The sequence below is a fragment of the Perognathus longimembris genome, chromosome 9 (assembly GCF_023159225.1).
Source record: "Perognathus longimembris pacificus isolate PPM17 chromosome 9, ASM2315922v1, whole genome shotgun sequence".
Classification (NCBI taxonomy): Eukaryota; Metazoa; Chordata; class Mammalia; order Rodentia; family Heteromyidae; genus Perognathus; species Perognathus longimembris.
Genome location: NC_063169.1, coordinates 31,284,687 through 31,303,604, shown reverse-complemented (window position 1 = coordinate 31,303,604; position 18,918 = coordinate 31,284,687). Strand labels below are relative to the sequence as shown.

General features: G+C 41.0%; 1 protein-coding gene across 1 annotated transcript in view; it reads left to right on the top strand.

The window, feature by feature from the left end:
* Positions 1-18,918, top strand: part of B3gat2 (beta-1,3-glucuronyltransferase 2) — a 52,625-nt gene that overhangs the window by 12,654 nt on the left and 21,053 nt on the right. The window contains exon 2 of the mRNA XM_048353898.1: positions 15,300-15,444. Coding sequence (XP_048209855.1) covers positions 15,300-15,444 — 145 coding nt within the window. The remainder of the gene's footprint in view (positions 1-15,299; positions 15,445-18,918) is intronic.

The following is an 18,918-nucleotide window of genomic DNA, read 5'->3' as shown; positions in this document are numbered from 1 at the left end:
ATTCTCATGGACTTTCCTACCAGGCTAGCTTCTAAGTTCAGTCCTCATTCTCAGCCTCCTGAGTAGCTGGGATTACAGACATATAAGCCACCAGCACCCAGCTCTCTTTCTTAACTTCTGGACTCTCAAGCTTTAAGCCAAAACTCACATGGTGATCTATCTACAGTAATCTGTTGACAACATTGGGGCTCCTTTGGTTGGAATGCAAATAATTAGAAACCTCTTGTTTCCCTAAAGGATTTATTACTCGTTCATTAGAAATATTGACTTTCTCTGTAAAGACAGCAATGTTTATAAGTTTCTTTGTGTGCAGCAGGAGAGACTGCATTTAATCAAGTTCATGATGTGTGTGGAAACAGGCCTTTCAGTGAAATGAAGAGTAGGTAGCAAGGGGCTCCTGCCCCAATCCAACTAGATCAGCTTTAGGAAGCACCCTTGGGCCTGCTGAAAGTCTAGAAATTCATTCCTCCCATCCCATATGTCTATGTAGTTCCTGAGGACTGGACTTCTGGACTGAAATCTGATGTGTTGGTAGAAGGATATCACATGAAGAAGAGTGGGAAGACATGGCCTACAGGCTTGGTGGAGCCAATGACCCCCCTGGGGGACTGCAGGGGAATGTTGCTCTTTAATTTTCATAGTGTCTCTGAGGCACGTACTATGTCTGTTTTCCCTGACACTTACCTGGTTGTTGTGAGAATCAAGGGATCCACATGTGAATGGGTAAGCAGGACAACTTCCCAATTCATCTGGACATATTCTCTTCGAAGTCAGTGGCCAGAGGAGCTTGTGGAGAGGCCCCACCGCAAGATGTCACAAGGCTCCCTTGCTGCTGTATCTTCACCAATCCCAACAGTCTCTGGGGCCCCAATGTGCTGCTCTGTGGGCTGTTGGAAATGAGACTTTAAGTTGGGTCCATTTGTGGACATGTTCATCATCTAAATAAACTTGGCATTGCAAGATGAAAATGCCAGTGTCATTTTTAAAGGTCAGATGACAGTTTGGGGATATTTTGGTGACACTGAAAAGTTCTTCAGCTACATCTGTTCATGTTGCACTAAGGCATCCTTACGAAGTCTCTGCTATCTGCTATCACATGGAAGTTCCATTACATAAGTGATCTGAGCTAGAGTCTGGGGCTCATTCCCTGGTATATATTTTCAGTTGTCTTGAATGGAAATTTTGTGTGCCGGTCTTGGGGCTTGAACTCTGGGCCTGGGTGCTATCCCTGAACTCTTGTGCTCAAGATTGTCATTTTACCACTTGGCTTTTTTGGGGGGGATGGGAGCTCATTAATTGCAGATAAGAGTCTCTTTCCTGCCCAGGCTGGCATCTAAGCATGATCTGCAGATCTCAGACTACTGAGTAGCTAGGGGTGCAGCCTCAGGCCACTGCTGCCTGGTAGAAATTTCCTTTTAATATCTTCATTTTTTCAAATGTAGTTAACCATTTGCCTGTTACTTTTGCTTTGTACTGCATGCATTGACAACAGTAGCCATTACCTTTCTGGTCTGTAGTTCCTTTTTGCTTTAGAATTTGAACAAAATGGTTAAGAGATTGAATTAACAATACTTTTCTTTTTTGTTGGTATCTAAACTTGAACTTAAGCCTTGTGCTTGCTTAGCTTGATTCCTATGTTGGCATTCTGCTCTTGAGCCACATCTCCAGCTCTGATTTTTTGCTGGTTCTTTGGGAGATGGAGTCTAGCAGACTTCTCTGCCTGGGCTGGCTTTGAACCTCAGTCTTTCAGGTGTCAGCCTCCTAAGTAAGTAGGATTCCAGGCATAAGATACACCAGTATGTTTGTCCCTGTGGGTGATGGTTTGTTTGGTATTTACAGCCAATTAGAGTGTTCCTCTAAAAATCAGTCAATTAACTGCCCTGTAGATTAAAATGCAAATGTTCTTTTTTTTACTTTTTTTTTTTTTTTTTTTGGCCAGTCCTGGGGCTTGGACTCAGGGCCTGAGCACTGTTCCTGGCTTCTTTTTGCTCAAGGCTAACACTCCGCCACTTGAGCCACAGTGCCACTTCTGGCCATTTTCTGTATATGTGGTGCTGGGGAATTGAACCCAGGGCCTCATGTATACGAGGGCAAGCACTCTTGCCACTAGGCCATATACCCAGCCCCTTTTATTTACTTTAAAAAATCTGGTGATACTTAGCAGGACATGTCTATTCTTTTTATTTTTTTAATTTTTATTGTCAAATTGATGTACAGAGAGATTACAGTTTCATATGTTAGGCATTGGATACATTTCTTGTAGTTTGTTACCTCCTCCCTCATTCCCCCTCCCTCTCCCCCTCCCCCTTTCCCTTTCCCCCAATGAGTTGTTCAGTTCATTTATACCAAACAGTTTTGCAAGTATTGCTTTTGTAGTCGTTTGTCTTTTTTACCCTGTGTCTCTCGATTTTGGTATTCCCTTTTAGTTTCCTAGTTCTAATACCAGTATACATGGTTTCCAATGCACTCAAATAAGATACAGAGATAGTGCAGGTACACCACAGGAAGGGAATACAAGAAGATCATCAATAATAGAAGCTACGGTTACACATAGCACATTGAAAGTAGCTACAACAGTGATATAACAATTGTTTCCATAACATGGAGTTCATTTCACTTAGTATCATCTTATGTGTTCATAAGGGTATATATATATATTGGGCTCTTGTGATCCTCTGCCATGACTTGCCTAAACCTATGCTAATTATTCCCTATGAGGGAGACCATAGAGTCCATGTTTCTTTGGGTCTGGCTCACTTCACTTAGTATAATTTTTTCCAAGTCCTTCCATTTCCTTACAAATGGGGCAATGTCATTCTTTCTGATAGAGGCATAAAATTCCATTGTGTATATATACTACATTTTCCTGATCCATTCATCTACTGAGGGGCATCTGGGTTGATTCCATATTCTAGTTATGACAAATTGTTCTGCGATGAACATTGTTGTGCTGGTGGCTTTAGTGTGTTCTTGTTTGTGGTCTTTTGGGTAGATGCCCAAAAGTGGGGCTGCTGGGTCATAGTCTATGTTTAGCCTTCTGAGGAATCTCCATACCGCTTGCCAGGATGGGTGAACCAGTTTACATTCCCACACATGTCTATTCGTTTTATAGCTGTTGTTATGTTTTTCTACCCTAAACATGAAAAGCCAAAATATACAGCTGAAACATACAATTACTGTTATACATTTAATTTCATGACCTTGTAGACTTGTTCTTCCTGGTACTTATTGCAAGTGGAATCACAAGATTCATCTTTTGTGTCTGGCTTATTTCACTTAGCATAATGTCTTCATAGTTTACTCACATTGGGGCATATGGCAGAATTTTCTTCCTTTTTTGAAGCTGAATAATATTGACTGTATGATATAGCACACCTTGTCACTGATGAGTACGTCAATTGTTTTTAGAGTTTTAGTCTGGTGATTGGTGGGCAAACATCTGCTTCTGTCCCTGTGTTAAATTGTTTGGAGTAAAAAACCCATAATTAGAATGGCAGGATTATATGGCAACTTTCTGTACACTTTATGGAAGAAGTGCCACACAGTTTTCTATTAGCAGCCACAACATTTTGCATTTTCAGGCACAGAACACAAGGTGAGCATTCCATCCTGCTCCCCATTCTAACCAATACTACTTTTTAGACAATAGACAAAGGATGAAAAATGTTGATTAGAAGTATAATTTTGCATGAATTTCCTTAATGATGAATGCTTTGTTAAACATCATTAGAGGGGCTGGGGATATGGCCTAGTGGCAAGAGCGCTTGCCTCGTATACATGAAGACCTCGGTTCAGTTCCCCAGCACCACATATACAGAAAATGGCCAGAAGTGGCGCTGCGGCTCAAGTGGCAGAGTGTTAGCCTTGAGCAAAAAGAAGCCAGGGACAGTGCTCAGGCCCTGAGTCCAAGGCCCAGGACTGGCACAAAAAAAAAAAAAATCATTAGACACTTCAGGAAATGTCCTTTTGTCTGTGTTTTAAATTGAGTCATTTTTTTGTTGAGCTTCAAAATTTCTCTCTATATTCTGAATATTAATCCTATATCACATATGAGATTAGCAATCATTATATTTCCTCCCAGTATAAGGGTTGTGTTTTATGGTGTTGACAGTGCCCTTTGAGTATAAGCCTTTAAAGTTCAATTTTCTAATTTTATTTATTTTTGGTGTCATATCTAAGAAATCATGCAATTCCAACATCATGAAACTTTACCTGTGCATTTTATAAGAACTGTGAAATTTTAGCTCTTTTTTACATGGTGGAGGTAAGGGTCAGCTCCATTTTTTACATGTGAAAAATTGCAAGTTTTCACAATCTTCCCTTACTGAAAAGATTGCTCTCTGCCCATTGACTGATCTTACTAAAATAATTGACCTTGTAAAGAGAACTAGTTGAGGTTTGTTTCTGCACTCTCTTCTATCAGTCTATATTACCTATCTTTGCCAGTTTCAGGGCAGGACTTGGAATTCAGGGCCTCACACTCAGCTTTCTTACTCATGGCTAGAGCTCTGCCACTTGAGTCATACCTCTAGCCCAGCTTTTTGGTGCTTCATTGCAGGTGGAGTCTAGCAGTTTTCTGTCTGGCCCACTGTCAACTCAGCCTCCCGAGTAGCTAGGATTACAGATATGAGCCACTTGTTATTAAGAAATAAGCTGAGGGCTGGGGATATGGCCTAGTGGCAAGAGAGCTTGCCTCCTACACATGAAGCTCTTGGTTGATTCCCCAGCACCACATATATGGAAAATGGCCAGAAGGGGCGCTGTGGCTCAGGTGGCAGAGTGCTAGCCTTGAGCGGGAAGAAGCCAGGGATGGTGCTCAGGCCCTGAGTCCAAGGCCCAGGACTGGTCAAAAAACAAAACAAAAAAACAAACAAACAAAAAAGCCAGAAATGGATCTGTGGTTCAAGTGGTCTACACTTGAGAGAAAACACAAAACTCAAATAGCACTCAGGCCCTGAGTTCAAGCCCCAGGACCTGTTGTTGAGTTTCAAAAATTCTCTATATATTCTGGGTATTAATCCTATATCACATACAGGATTTGCAATCATTCTATTTCCTCCCAGTCTGAGGGTTGTCTTTTATGTCTGAAAATATAACCCAGTGTTGAAATGTGCCTAATCAGCATGTAGTTGCTACTGGTACCTGTATCTGCAGCTGTTGTATACAGTGTGTGCTATACTTGAGGTTGAGTACGGCTCAGATCCTATGCATCTCCGCTGGTCTTTACTCTGTCTGCTTCCTTTGTCAAATTCACATTAATACTATAATTTCTTATTGTGGCTGTGAATCATTTGCTGAACATCATTTTAGAACTACCTAATTTTTTTTACTTTGAGTACTTTGAAGCTATGTTATTTGGTCATGCACATTTACTACTTTTCTCTTGACGGATTGACCCTTTCATCATTATCAAATGTCCTTCGTTATCTATGGTAACATCTTTGTCTTAAAAGCTACTTAAACCAACTGAACAACTCATGGGAGGGAGAGGGGGAAAAGGGAGGTGGAAGGGGGGAATGAGGGAGGAGGTAACAAACAGTACAAGAAATGTACCCAAGGCCTAACATATGAAACTGTAACCTCTCTGTACATCATTTTGACAATAAATAAGAAAAAAAAACCTACTTCATCTGGTATTAATACAGCCACAATAGCATTCATAAACCTATGTGCTAGTTGCCCAGTTATACTTAAACATGCCTGTAAACGATGTAAGGTTGGTTCTTATTTCTTTCTCTGTTTTGCACTTATGGTACTGGTACTCTTCTCCAAATCAGGAAGGTACTACTCTGTAAACAAACCCTTATTTCAATAAACTCTGCTGTGAATCTTGTACTGAGTAAACAAATCTGCATCTAATTGGACTTAGTCATTATTAATTGGGTTTTCTGATTTTGTTTTTAAGATACTCCTATATTTTTATTTTTGTCTTAAATAAAGATTGGTCATAATAATTTTTTAACTTGTTAATGTTAATAACTTATTATAGAGTACCTATTGCTCTAGGAGTGTCCTGTCAAATTTAGAAGATTTCTAAAATTCTAGGTATTTTCTGAGAGTATTGAATTACATCTCTAATCTTATAGGGTCCTTGCAAGTATCTTTCTTATTCTCTTATTACCTCTTTTTTTGGGGGGGCCAGTCCTGGCCCTTGGACTCAGGGCCTGAGCACTGTCCCTGACTTCCTTTTGCTCAAGGCTAGCACTCTGCCACTTGAGCCACAGCGCCACTTCTGGCCGTTTTCTGTATATGTGGTGCTGGGGAATCGAACCCAGGGCCTCATGTATATGAGGCAAGCTCTCTTGCCACTAGGCCATATCCCCAGCCCTTTCTTATTCTCTTGTCATATATTCAAGTATGCTTTCCATCAGGAGAAACTTGGAATTTTATCTTTCTTGTAGATTTTAAATATTGATAGAATTTGCCACTTTTTTCCATTCTAAGTTGCTATTACCTTAATCCTATGCAAATGTCCCATTTTGTTTATTTCATTTCATCTTTATACTCAACCATCTGATGGATGAGCAGTATGTAATTTGTTTGTACATGACGTTGTGATAGGTAATGATTTAATGAGTATTTTTAATATACAAAAATACTATTGCAGACTTTTTTCATACTGGACCATTTTAAGATGCTTTTTTGTTGCTGTGTGTAGCTCTAACATGCTGTTTCTAACAGTGAAGCTTTTTAAAAATTGGAGCTTTCATAAATGTCCTATGTATTTTTGAAATTAGAGTTTTTCACAAGGTGCTTCTCTGTATTCAATACTGTGTCCTTCTAGTGCTTCATTAATCCATGAAACAAAATTAAACTTTAATCCTACTCTTCATTGAGCCTACTTAGTCAAACACTACAATAGAAAGCTGCCACTTTGTTATGAATCAAGCAAAGTGATTATTATCTATAGATGACCAGTACTTTCAGTCCAAGGACAAATTCCATGGGGAATCTTTCTTCAGTCATATTAGGGGACCTGGTCACTGTCTGCATCAAACAGAGACCCAGCCAGTAAAGAAGATCAGAGAGTACATGTTGAATAACCAAGTAACAGGCTCTGCTATTGCCAGTCTCTGTCCACATTAACACCGTCTAATTTGCATGAGAAAGTGTGTGATTTTCTTCATGTGGTTCCTACACTGTGGTCACCAAGTTTATGCCTAACATTGCAGACTTGCCACTTTCATTACATTTTCTCATATATCAGAAAGCTATTGCTTTTTCAATCATCTCAGTTCAATTGTTTGTGGAATTTGCCTTAAATCCTTGTTGGAGCAGCAATAGATGTTAATTAGCCACTCAGAAATGTAAAAGTAGAAGGATCTTCAATAGAACAAGGGATGTGGGGCTGGGGATATGGCCTAGTGGCAAGAGAGCTTGCCTCGTATACATGAGGCCCTGGGTTCGATTCCCCAGCACCACATATACAGAAAATGGCCAGAAGTGGCACTGTGGCTCAAGTGGCAGAGTGCTAGCCTTGAGCAAAAGGAAGCCAGGGACAGTGCTCAGGCCCTGAGTCCAAGGCCCAGGACTGGCCAAACAAAACAAAACAAAACAAAAAGAACAAGGGATATGGTTGAAGAATAAATGAATATAATAGCTTATTTCTATAAGAAGAAAGGAGCATCTTACTTCTAGAGGAAAGTAGAATTCTGAGTTTTCCTGAAACTGGTTTTAAGAGAATACTGTGGGTGGGGTATGGGAAGGCATGACTAGTAAATCCCTGTTAAGGATGTTTGAGTGCTGTAGAGAGCTTTTTAATCCCCTTTTCTCTAAGAATAAGAGATGGGTAGTTTATTTTATATGGAGAAATTGAGAACAAACAAATAATTTGAACCCTCTCACATAATTATAGTCCTACGCAAACTAGAGCAGAGGTCTATGGATCCATTTTAATTCAGGAGAATAAGAGGTACAGCCAAAGTGATTATTCTTGTTGTGAGCTTTGTTGGTTGTTATGTTGTGATGAAAAGAGCTAAACAATCCAAATGCCCCATTCCTCACCCCACATGTGTGTATACACACACACACACACACACACACACACACTTCCACAAGACATATTCTGAGGCCATACAGACTCTTCCTTTAAAAGAAAAAGACATTATTGTGTTGGTTTATAACTTTTCTGAAGTATAGATTAGTTGCTTTGTATCTGAGCATACTTATTAAATGGAAAGGCCAGTCAATAAATGAAACCAGCTCTTAGATGTTACTTAAACACCCCCACACCCCCACACCAAGTGCACTGAATGTACAGTTGGACGATCCTGTCTGTTGCATAGTGGACACAGTACCATAGAGGTAATGCACCCTTTTCCATGAAACCTTAGGACCTTTGAAATGCCACAGGGAATTTACGGCAAAGAATCAAAGTTAAAGGTGGATGTGGTAGTGAGTGAACATCTGTAATCCCAGCACACAGGAGGCTGAAGCAGGAGGATCACAAGTTCAAATCCAGCCTGTGCCATTCATAGTGCCACTCTGTCTCAAAATAAGTAAAAGGGGGAAATCGCTTTAGAATGTTGGGATGTATTAGATATAGTCATTTACAGAAATATTCTATATACCTAAGTATAATTTAGGTATAATTTTAATTTTATGTAAAATTTTCCCTTTTTGTGGCATTCTGCTAGACAGGTACTCTGTCATTTTTGAGCTATACTCTATACACACAGCCCAGCCCTTTTAGCTTTTATTATTTTTAATAGGATCTTGGGTGTTTTTTTTACCCAAACTGGCCTGGCCTGATACATTATTTATGTTTCCTGTCTACCTGGGGTGACATGTGCATACATTTCACCCAGCTTTTATTGGTCGAGATGGGGGTCTTTTGGATTTGGGGGGATGGGTCCCAGATGGCTTCTAACCATTATTTCTTTCCCATCTTTGCCTCTTGAGTAACTAGTACTACAGGTCTGAGTTTTATATATCCCAGTTGAGGCTTTCTTTTTTAATATCCAAATGAAGATTAGCATTGTTATTGGATATCAATTATATTCATATTTTCAGTTGAGCATAGAATTTTATTAAAATACATAGGTCCATACAAGGATTCATTGAGTAGACAAAGCTCATCTGCCTTACTTTGTTAAAAAAAAATGTATTTTAGCATTGATGGTAGGAGAGAGGCTCCAATGGGTGGGGAAAAGCTCCTAGGCAGTAGCTCTTTCTATCCTCCTTCCCAGTATTGTCACTAGAGCTATTTTCCAGTATGTAATAATTATATGCTTAGATTCTTTTGTGTAACAGTCACTATTTTCCCAGAAATCTTGAGGAAAATAGAAATTCAGTTGTTCATGGTTTAGGGATGTTAAGTTTACACACACCCACACAAGCCTGCACATCTGCATTTGGCTTCTCAGTCTTCCCAGGAGTCATCCATGTCCTCATGATTATATTAAGACCAAGCTTTTTGTGCAAGGACAACACAGAGGTGGCACTGTCTTCCTTCCATTGCCTCCAGCTAAGCAGCACACCGTCAGGCTTTCCCCGAGTGCCGAGTCCACACAGGCAGCACACACCATCGGGCTTTCCTCATGTGCCAAGGCCACACAGGCAGGGAGTAGCTGCCCTGTGTGTCACGGTGAACGCATATTTTTTTCAGTTCGTGTACAACTGTGGAATGACATTTTGAGGCAATGTTGATACTTAGTTTCCTAGAAAATTTTAAACAAGATTAGCTACCATATATATCCATATACTCTGGGTCCACCTCTCCCATGTGCTTTACTTTTTAAAGTTATATTTTCATTATCTCTAAGTAGTTGTGCAAAGAGATTACCATTCAACAAATCAATGCAATGTATCTTTATCAGTGTCATCCCTTCCACTATCCTCTCCTGTCTCTCCTAACTGAACCCCACCTCAGTTTTCCTGGTTTCATTGGATATGTGTGGAATCTTAGGACTGTATTCTAAACTTTATTTGGACACCAGTGCTTCACAGCTATAACACCAGCTACTCAAGAGGATGAGATCTGAGAATTGTGAGTCTAAGCCACCCTGGACAGATAAATCTGTGAGACTTTAATCTCCAATTTACCAGCAAAAAGTAGCTAGTAGAGATGTAGCTTAAGAGGTGGAGTTCTGGCTCTGAGAAAAAACGCCAAGTGAGAACACAAGGCCCTAACTTCAAGCACCAGGACTGGCACCAAATACTATAAATAAATTTAAAATATTTTTGGAAGTTATATCGGCAGTGCTGGGGTTAGCACTCAGAGCTTTGCACTGTTAGGCAGGCATTTTGCTATGGAGCCACAACTCTCCTAGCCTTCCCTTAATGTGTTTCATTCCATCCACACCACTGGTTTTGATCCTTCAATTATTTACATGGCCATGAACCTTCAGACCAGCCTCTCTCTTCAAACCTTGGTTTTGTTTCTGAGTACTGCCCTGCTTTTTAGAAGCTGTGATAAGTGATTTTCTAGGCTCACTTGAGCTTTCCTTGTGCCGCTTCCCCAGGAATCATGTTTATTGTAATGAGGACTAATCCAGATGTGAGGTGTTTTATTGCTGTTGAAGTAATAATTTTCTAGTGCTTATAATTATGAGTTCATATTAGAACCTCCTCCATATTTTGCTTTTGTTAACTTTTTTTCATCTTTTTTCTTTCAATTTTTTTATTGTCAAAATGTGATACAGAGGGGTTACAGATTCATATGAAAGGCAGCGAGTACATTTCTTGTTCTACTTGTTACCTCTTCCCTCCTTTCCCCCCTCCCCCTCCACCTTTCCCTCTCCTCCCCCAAGTGTTGTGCAGTTGGTTTACACCAAATAATTTCTAAGTGTTGCTTTTTGGATGGTTTGTCATTTTGTTAATTAACTTTATTAAGGAACAATTTTCCTAAAAGTAAAATTCAGGTTACTGAATATTATCAAATTCATAACCTCCATCATGCTCTCCTTGCAAGCTTCTGATCTGCTTTCTCTTAGGAGCGATGACTAAGTATGCCTGTTGAAGAATTTCATATAAGTAGGATTACATAGTGTACTGCATTTGTCTGGCTTCTTCCAGTCAGTATTATATTGTTAAGACTCAGCAATGCTTTTTGGGGTATCAGTTATTCATTTTTTTTCTGAGTAGTAATCCATTGCAGGTATACATCACAGTTTATCTTTTTTACAAAGTTACATCCATTTGGGCTGTTTTCCAGCTTTGTCTATTATGAATGATGCTTGTTGTGAACATTTAGGTAAAAGATTTTTTTTAATGTGTACTTTTGGGGCTGGCAATATGGCTTAGCAGTAGAGTGTTCACCTTGCATGCATAAACCCCGGGGGATTCCTCAGCACCACATAAACAGAAAAAGCCAGAAGTGGTGCTATGGCTCAAGTGGTAGAGTGCTAGCCTTGAGCAAAAGGAAGCCAGGGACAGTGCTCAGGCCTTGAGTCCAAGCCCCAGGACTGGCAAAAAATAAAAATCATAAAATGTGTACTTTTAATTTTTCCCAGGTCTGGTATTACCAGGTCATAATAAAAGAATGTTGTAAACCATATTGCAAACTGTGAAGCTTTCTTTTATAAGCAATTTGAGCTTTTTTAATGCCCATCATTTAGACATCTAGTTACTCCATATGTACATCAACTCTGGGTGTTATCAGTCTTTTTGTTTTATTCTCATAAGCGCAAACTGGTTTTAGTTTCTGTTTCCATGGTAGAAAAAAAATATATATATATATATCTTTTTCTTGTTGTTTTGGTAATACCAGGATTTGAATTCAGAGCCTTCCGTTTTCTTGGCTTTCTTGCATAGCATGTCCTTTACTGTTTGAGCCATGCCTCCAGCTCTGCTTTTTGCTGGTTATTTTGGAGGAATACCGCAGACTTTTCTTCCTGGACTGGTTTCTATCCGATTCTCATATCTGAGCTTCTTGAGTTGCTAGGATTGTAGGCATGAGCCACCAGTGTTTTCTCCTACATTCTTTATGTAACCCTACTCCTTGAGGTTGCGTAAACCACTCTAAATTTCAAAAGCTCAAGAACTTCATTTCTCTTTGGAAACAAGATTTGAAGTAGCAACATGTCTTCATGGCAGCTAAAGGCACCTAGATCACTCTAAGGACATGTTCATGATTTCTGAAATATTTGGTCCCTAGAGCTGGCTGTTAGCCATGCCCCCAGGAGGGGCCCACAGGATGCAGCATAAAACTGATTTTCTGTATGGGCCACCAGACCTAGATGCATAGAACCTGCCTCTCCCCTTTAGCAGAGGTAATGGTTCAATGAGCAGCCACCTCCAACTCTGAGGTGGTTTAAATGGCATTTAGATTGCAGGATGTGGAGATAGACCATAAGTCTCTCCTGTGTTCTTTATAGCCATTGCACCTGAGGGTATATCTGGCCAAGACTTTGGTGGGCTAACATTGCTATGCAAGCCTGATCCATTTAACTGGAGGTTGTGGCATTAATAAACAGGAGGAGAGTGCTGTTGGGGACCAGGCCAGTTTCTATAGTTGTTAAGTCTCATGAGTGAGTGAATCACTTCTAATTCTTTTTTTTGGTAGTTGTACAGAAGTGTTACAGTTCAATAAGTCGGAATATGAGTACAATGCATCTTGATCAAATGTCAGCCCTTCCATCATTCTCCCCTTCCTCCCCAACTCCATCTACACTCTCAAATAGTGTAGTATCATTTTTACGTACTTATAGTGAATATAATGACTTTATTTGCCCACCCTTCCTGTCTTTCTCTACCCCTCCCTTCATCTCCCCCAACCAAACATTTCAGCTTCTTGTTAAACTGTTAGTTGTTCAGAGGAATTGCATCATTGAAATCCTCCCCTGAGTATACCACCCTTCAGTCTGTGCATACATGCAAATAACACTGTGTGTGTTTTAATATGTGTTTAACTTAAGTCTAACTTGTACATATGAAAGAAACATGTACTTTTGTCTCTCTGAGTCTGACTTACTTCACTTAACATGATATTTTTTTCTAGGTCCATCCATTTCCCTGCAAATAACATATTATTCTTTTTGATAGATTAGTGAAATTCCATTTTAGATAGACAGATAAAGAAATGTCATGTTTTCTGTTTTTGTTGGTGTTGGTTGTGGTGCTTGAACCCAGGGCCTGGACACTGTCCCTGAGCTCTTTCCTTCAAGTCTAATGTACTAACACTTTGAGCCACAGCTCTACTTCTGGTTTTCTGGTCATTAATATGAGATAAGAATCTCACAGACTTTCCTGCTCAGACTGGTTTTGAAATGTGATCCTCCGATCTCAGCCACCTGAGTATCTAGGATTACAGGCGTGAGCCACCAGCACCCAGCTTACATTTTCTTGATTTATTCATCTGTTGTAGAGCATCTGGGCTCTTTCTGTGCTGTGGCTATGGTGAACAGTAAAGCAATGAACATGGGTGTAGAAGTATCTTTACCATAGTGTAATAGTATAGCTTGATGCCCAGTAGTGGTATCTCTGCATCATCATGGAGCAGTTCTGTGTTTAGTTGTTGAGAAATCTCCCAACTGCCTTCCAAACTGGTTGTGCTAATTTACATCCCCACCAACAGTGTCACAGAGTCCACCGCCACCCGCCCCCCATGCCTGAATTTGTCTGTATTCTTGATCTGTTGCCAATCTGTTCAAGCACCTCACTTTGTAACCAATATTTTACTGAAGAAACAAGGCTTCAGGGCACAGGAGGCTCACAACTACTTTGGAAACATAGATCTGAGGACTGTGATTCAAAGCCAACCTAGGCAGATAAATTCTGTGAGATACTTATCTCCAAATAACCAACAAGAAGGCAGAAGTGGGGATGTGGCTCAAGTGTTAAGAGCATTAGCCTTGAATAAAAAAAGCCCAGGGAGGTCACAAGGCCCTGAGTTCAAGCCCTAGTACTGGCACAAGAGAGGGAGAAAGGAAGGGAGAGGGAGAGAGAGGGAGAGGAAGGGAGGGAAAGAGAGAGAGGCTTTCAGACATTTAGAATATTTTGGGGTTCCTATATGTAGAATATTTAGGGTTCTTATTCTTTTAATAATCAACAAAGCAAGCACCTGCTAAGGAACCCTGAAAGAATGTGGATGAGTGGAAAGAATGCAGAACAAAGGATAGATCCCAAGGAGAAGTGCAAAAGTTCTGTAAATAGCTGTGTTATTTTTCTTGGAAATGTCTGACACTCCATGGAGGCTAGCAGTTGTGCATGGAGGGGTGGTGTGTGTCTCTAACTCTTGAGATGAAGACTTCCACGTTGAATCTCAGGGTGCTGCACAGACTGCAGGGGCTTCTGGATCTTGTCAGTGCTTTTAACAGTTTAAATGAGAAACCTTGTAAAACTTAGCATTCCTAGAACAAACCTGCTGCACTCCCTGCATTCAAATAGCAATTGCCTTGCGTTCATCGTATAGCCCTTGGACATAGGAAGCATGAATAAATGTTAGCTCTGAACTGCTTTCAGAAATGTGGAATGTAGCTGTTACTCATGGCTCATACGTGCAATCTTACCTACTCAGGAAGCTGAGATCACTGTTATAAAGCCACAGGGGAGAAAAGTCTGTAAGACTGCATCTCCAAAATAAGCAACAAAAAGCTATGCTGATTGTGTGGCTTAAGTGGTAGGGCACCCACAGCAATGAGCAAGAAAGCCAAGTAAATATGAAGCCTTGAGTTCAAGCCCAAGTAACAGCAAAAAAAAAAAATAGTGGAATTGTGCAGCCCAGCCCTTTGTGGAGTTTTTGTTTGTTTAATTTGCCTCTTACCTAGAACCAACCCTAGGCTCAGCCAAAATGAAAACCTTAGTATTGCTTAGTACATGCTTAGTTTTCATGGCCATAAATATTGTTTCCTTCCTAGCAAACCCAGAGTTATGGGTTATTTAATGTTATGTTCTCCTTTTCTTCTTTAGAACCAGTTTGCCTTTGTTCTTTTCTGGTCTGCTCTCTTCTGTGTGTCCATCTTTTGTATCCCTCAGGCCCGTCAGGTTGGAGTTCCTGATGCGGTAACACTTAACTAGAGTTCTGGGCACTGCTGGGTGCGGAGCGCAGTCTGGGCCCTTGGGAGGACATACAAGTTGCAGTTGGCTCTGCTTGCCAGATCTTCGCAGATATGGAAATGTAGTGCCATAACCCTTGAGCCATTGGATAAACGAGCTCCCAACACAAAGCCAGTGGTCCAAACAAGAGGATGATCCTCAATGAACTGGGGTAACAGTGTGAAGCAGAAAACTCTGAAAATTGTCCATTTTTGAAACCATAGATCCCCCTACCCAAACCCCAATCCTCTGAGTGGCCTAAGCTCTTTTCATCCTTATTTTTCACTAAGAAAATGTAAAAACATGTCTTTGTCTCCTTGTAGATGCGAACCACCCAAAAGGTGTCGGTGTGGCCAGTGGGCCTGGTTGGCGGGCGGCGCTACGAACGGCCCTTGGTGGAAAATGGCAAAGTGGTTGGCTGGTATACTGGCTGGAGAGCGGACAGGCCTTTTGCCATCGACATGGCAGGTGAGGAGTGGGCTGCTCTCAGATGTGCCCATGTTCAATAATGCATCAGAACAAGGAGGCCCAGCCCCAGTGGCTCCTATAATCCTAGCTACTCTAGAGGCTGAGTTCTGAGGAGTGTGGTTCAGAGCCAGTCCTGGCAGGAAAGTCCATGAGACTCTTGGCTCCAGTTAACCACCAAAAGCTGGAAGTGGAGCTGTGGTCAAGTGGTAGAGCCCTAGCCATAAGCACCAAAGCTCACAGACAGCACCCAGGCCCTGATTTCAAGCCTTAGTACACACACACAAACACACACACACACTCACACACATACTCGTACACACACTGGTAGCTTGTACTTCTAACTCTTAACTATGCAGGAGGCTGAGATGTGGGAGTTGCAGTTTTTAGTCAGCCAGGGCAGACAAATTCTGAGTTATCTCCAGTTAACCAACAAAAATTTGGAAGTGGAGGGATAGTTCAAGTGGTAGAGAATCAGCCATGGAGGAAGGAGGAAGACTACGGAGAATTTGGGGTGAGAATTCAAGCTCTGGTACTAGCAGAAAGAAAGAGAAGAAGAGAGGAAGAAAGAAAGAAAGAGGGAGAGAAGAAAAGGAAGGCAGGAAAAGTAAGAAGGAAAGAGAAAGAAAAGAAGGGAGGGAGAGAAGGAAGGGAAGGAAAAGAAAAGGGAAGAAAGAAAAGGAGGGAAGAAAAAGGAAGGAAGAGAAAAAGAAGGAAAGAAAGAGGAAGGAAAAATGGAAGAGGATGGAAGGGAGGGAGGGAAAGAGAAAAAGAAGGGAAGAAAAAGGAAGGAAGGGAGGGAGGAGGGAAGGAAAGGAAGAAAGAAAGGGAAGGAATAAAAAGGAAGAGGAATGTAGGAAGAAAAGAATGGGAGAAAAAAAAGAATAAGGGAGGGAAGAGAAGGGGGAGAGGAAGGGAGAGAGGGAAGAAGGAAAGAAAAAGAAGGGAGAGAGGAAGAAGGGAGGGAGGGAGGAAAGAAGGAAGGAAAGAAAATGCTAACTTTTCTCTATCCTTTTTTTTTTCTTTTTGCTCTGTTGTGGGGCTTGAACTCAGGGCCTAGGCACTGCTCCTCAGCTTTTTGCTACAAGCTAATGCTCTACCACTTGGAGCCGCAGTACCACTTCCTCTCTATCCTTTCATCTGGGGTCACGGGGCAGGCATGGAGGCTTTGGTGGTAGGAACTCGGCCTCCTGTCTCCCTGTGATCTGTCAGCTGGAACTTTTCAGTGCCTCTCTTTGGAAGACTCTGCTTTTTAAATACATCATGTTTATTGATAACTTGAGTAATGATTTAAAGTCATTTTAATGCTTATTGATAAATTCAGTGCTTTACATAGCTGAAATGTAAACTTGAATTGCTGTTTTTTTCCAGCACTTACTAACTTTGGGTATAATGATGTTTAAAATGTTTATTCCTTGATCAACCAAGTGAATTGAATTAGACCTATAGTAGACTGCACGCTTTAAAAGATGCTGCTTTCCCGTGAAGTGACTCGTGTTCTGTGGTTGACAGGAAGTGATGCCTGTGGTCTCTGTGGAAGAATGCGGTTTGAAATATGAGACTTAGAAGGGGAAAAAAAACCACTGACATGTACAACCTAGAAAATGCAGGCAAGAATGGCTTCCAAATTGATCACATCAGTCACCAGTGGTGTCAGTTTGTGCTTGTCCAATCTTTTGCTTGTATTTCCCAGCTGCAGTCAGAAATCTCTATGCCCAGAATTCTGAGGCTGTGCTGTGTACTGGATTTGCCACTTTCTTTCTGATAGCACTATATATTTTGAGGAAGCAAAACATTGTGACGGATACTAGAGGAATGTTGAGGGCACATCTCTCTCAGATGGCTGTGTGGCATGACAGTCACCCTGCACCATGGGAGAAGGCACACTGTTTTTGCTTAGCATTGGACTCACATTACCAAGGAGATGGTTTTGTGGGATTGTGTGAGGCAGTGTGGGTCTCTTGTGCTTCACTGTTGGCTCTCTGCTAGCCCCTTCCCTGTGCCCTGCCCTCATCTTCCTTCTCTCAACTCAAGCCATGTTATGGTTTTCAGTTCTTGCAGCCCCAGAGTTAAACTGGCATCTCAAACAATGCATTTACCTGGATGCAGACAGAGAGACAGGTGAGCCATGCTGGATGGCCCTGAAGATCCGTTGTCAATCACGAGGAGTCAGTGGCTCTGAAAATATGATGCTGACCATAATTCATCTTTTGAAACTCAAAGTTCTTGCTTAATATATCCTTGAAGACCAAAGTGAGAGAAACACAAGCAAAGTCTTCCCCTGTATAAGACTCAGTATCTTTCAGCCTAAACAGGGCCCTTAGCTCTTCTACTATCCCCATTTCCTTGTCTCTCACTTTGGAAAATTCAAAACTCCAGATCAGTAGACTTGAGAATTCCCAATGTTGACCTTGGGTTCCAACCATTTGCAGAACTCAGTTTCAACACCAAGTCCCCACACAGGTCCCCTCCCCCATAGGCTGCTGCCATCCATGTGCTTCATTCAGCATGCTGGACAGGAAGGACAGCAACTTGGAAGGAACTCAACAAGGCAAAGTTTACTTCTAAAGTGTGTACCATCAGCTAAAATCTGGCAAGCCAGCTTACAGAGCAGACAGGCTGTTCCCCCTTTACCCTTAATGCAGCACACCCTGTTCCTCTTCTCAGATTAGACAAGTTCAGAGTCACGACCTGCAAGATAACATAGCTTAGTTAACAAGAACAGGGTGTCTTCACCCTGTCAGGGTGTCATTCAGGGGTAGCAGGAATAGGATGTAACTAAAATTGAATCAACAAGGGCCCAGACACCTGGCTAAAACAGGAAGTTTTTAGAAAAATAATTCTCACAAGATTGATAGAAAGGAAGCAACCTGCACTGATTGACAAGACTGCTTTTCTCATGCTTCCCATTACTCTGAATGGGTAACATCAATGTAGGACCAACTTGAATAACTTTCTGGATCTTAGTGCAAGGACATTAGGTACAGGATCATGTATCAGCTAAACTTTTTGAATATTTGCACTGTGCCCAACATTTATGTCCAAATAGATGTTTCTAAAACAAAATGTGTTTTATTAGGGATGGCTATGGGAAGGTATTTAGTGTGTTTTCATTGCTAAATCCTATGAGAAGTTTTACTTCATGTCACTAACTGTATTTATTTTTCTAGGCATTTCAATGTATTTTCAAATCACAATAAACACATGTAGGCAAGCACTGGTGGGTTGATGGTCTACTCTTACAGCTCCTCAAGAAGATGAAATCCAAAGGACCACAGTTCAAAGCCAGCCCAAATGGAAAAGTCCTCTGGACTCCATATTTTGAAATAACCAGCAAAAAGCTGAATGGGAGGCATAGCTCAAGTGATAGAGTACCAGGTGAACAAGTAAATTAAGTAAGAATAAGCCCCTGGGTTCAAACCCTAGTCCTGACAGAAAACGAAAACATACATATTATATTAAAATAGGAATGAGTTG